Source organism: Herpailurus yagouaroundi, unplaced genomic scaffold (assembly GCF_014898765.1).
Source record: "Herpailurus yagouaroundi ecotype Mexico unplaced genomic scaffold, PumYag 162, whole genome shotgun sequence".
NCBI classification, from domain to species: domain Eukaryota; kingdom Metazoa; phylum Chordata; class Mammalia; order Carnivora; family Felidae; genus Herpailurus; species Herpailurus yagouaroundi.
In genome coordinates this window covers 12,325,451-12,327,607 of record NW_024412403.1, presented here as the reverse complement: position 1 = coordinate 12,327,607, position 2,157 = coordinate 12,325,451, and the positions used below count along the sequence as shown (strand labels likewise).

The following is a 2,157-nucleotide window of genomic DNA, read 5'->3' as shown; positions in this document are numbered from 1 at the left end:
GGGCAACGAGAACCCAGAGAGAGAGGGAGATGAAAAGCAAAGGAGGAGACTCCAGCCCCAGCGCCTGAATCGCCAGGGTTATTCGTGCGCATCCCCAAAGATCCGATCGCTTTGGGTATCAGGTTAGTTCGTCGGCAGAACCCCCAGCCCACGCCATCCTCCAGCCTGACTCTGTGGTCACCGTATTTTTATAGAAATTTGACAACGCTCCCTCTCTATCTCAACTGCATTCTGCCCTCGGTACTTCCCCGGCAAGCCCTCCCCACCCCTCCTCCTCCTCCTGCTCGCCTCGCACACCCCCTCCTCGGGTTCCTCCTCCAGTCCCTCCCCAAGAATCTCCCGGCCGCCGACGCCCATTGGCTGTGCGCAGGGAGGAGGCGTGTGCGGGCCGGGCGAGTTTCATTGAGCGGAATTAGCCCGGATGACATCAGCTTCCCAGCCCCCCGGGCGGGCCCAGCTCATTGGCGCGGCGGCCCCTCCAGGACCCGCACATTGTTCCCCGCCCCCGCCTCGGCCACCGCCGCCGCGGTCGCCGCCGCCACCGGGCTATAAAAAACCGGCGGAGCCCCGAAAGGTGCGGATGCTTATTATAGACCAACGCGACATCACCGCCCGGAGCCCGGTTCTCCACTGCGGCTTTTGGGAAGGAGCTCCTCTAAGTGCATCCACAGTAAGTGTCCCCGCCCCCCCCCCCTCCCAGCAGCCCCAGCCTGTATCCCAGGGACTGACGCCCCTCAACTCGCAAGGGACCCAGGAAGCTCGGTTAGAGAGGGCCCCGATCCCGCCCCTGCCCGCCGGTTCCCCTGAGTGGCTTCGCCGCTCTGACCCTCCCCACACTCACCGCAGCACCCCCTTCCCCCAAAAGCCAGAAGTCGAAGCGACCACAGCTCCTGCCCAAGTCCCGCTCGGCTGGCAAGCTCCCCGCGGTCCCCGGACGCGACGCACGTTATCTAGGCTCGCGGGCGCCGGGTGCCTGTGTGTTTGTTGCTCGGTGTCGATGGAGATAAGGTCGATGCGTTTGAGAAACCAAATAAATACTTCTCTATTTAGATCTCCGTCCTCCCAAAGAAAAACCCTCACTTGCCATTCCAGCCCTGGGGATTCGGCCTCCCGATTCCTAATTGAAGGCATCCAGAAGGCCACCCTCTCTGAGGGGCTCCAATGCTCCCTGGAATAAAACAACCTGTGGATGAGAGCTGAGGAAGTGGGGAGAGAAAGAGAGAGGTTACTTCGTGCGCACCTGCCTGCCGCTAGAAGGAAGCGAGGTGGACACAAAACGACCGGCCACCCGCACCTGGACCGCACGCTGCGGTGCAGGCGGGAGCAGCTTCTCTCTCTCTCTCTCTTTCTCTCTTTTTCTGAGTGCCTCGACCTCGATCTAGATCTCTCTCTTCTGTTTCTTCTCCTCTCCGCAGGAGGCGTGCGCAAAGCTCCGAGGGCCGAGGGAGGGAGGGAGGACCCCGCGAGAGCTGCGACTATCCCTCGGGGCCATGGACTCGGACGCCAGCCTGGTGTCCAGTCGCCCGTCGTCACCAGAGCCCGATGACCTTTTTCTGCCGGCCCGGAGCAAAGGCAGTGGCGGCAGCGGCTTCACGGGGGGCACGGTGTCCTCGTCCACGCCGAGCGACGGCCCTCCGGAGCTGAGCGCAGAGCTGCGCGGCGCCATGGGCGCGGCGGGCGCGCACCCCGGGGACAAGCTGGGCGGCGGCGGCGGCGGCGGCTTCAAGTCAGCCTCGTCCAGCACTTCGTCGTCCGCATCGTCGGCGGCCGCGTCGTCCACCAAGAAGGACAAGAAGCAGATGACGGAGCCCGAGCTGCAGCAGCTACGCCTCAAGATCAACAGCCGCGAACGCAAGCGCATGCACGACCTCAACATCGCCATGGACGGGCTGCGCGAGGTCATGCCGTACGCGCACGGCCCGTCGGTGCGCAAGCTCTCCAAGATCGCCACGCTGCTGCTGGCGCGCAACTACATCCTCATGCTCACCAACTCCCTGGAGGAGATGAAGCGACTGGTGAGCGAGATCTACGGCGGCCACCACGCGGGCTTCCACCCGTCGGCCTGCGGCGGCCTGGCGCACTCGGCGCCCCTGCCCGCCGCCACGGCGCACCCCGCGGCCGCCGCGCACGCCGCGCACCACCCCGCGGTTCACCACC

General features: G+C 65.0%; 1 protein-coding gene across 1 annotated transcript in view; it reads left to right on the top strand.

The window, feature by feature from the left end:
* Window positions 1–406: 406 nt before the first annotated feature.
* The window catches only part of OLIG2 (oligodendrocyte transcription factor 2), a 3,805-nt gene continuing 2,054 nt past the window's right edge, over window positions 407–2,157 (top strand). Inside the window, exons 1-2 of the mRNA XM_040484978.1 lie at window positions 407–670; window positions 1,416–2,147. Of these exons, the coding sequence (XP_040340912.1) occupies window positions 422–670; window positions 1,416–2,147 (981 nt within the window). The 5' untranslated portion in view covers window positions 407–421. The remainder of the gene's footprint in view (window positions 671–1,415; window positions 2,148–2,157) is intronic.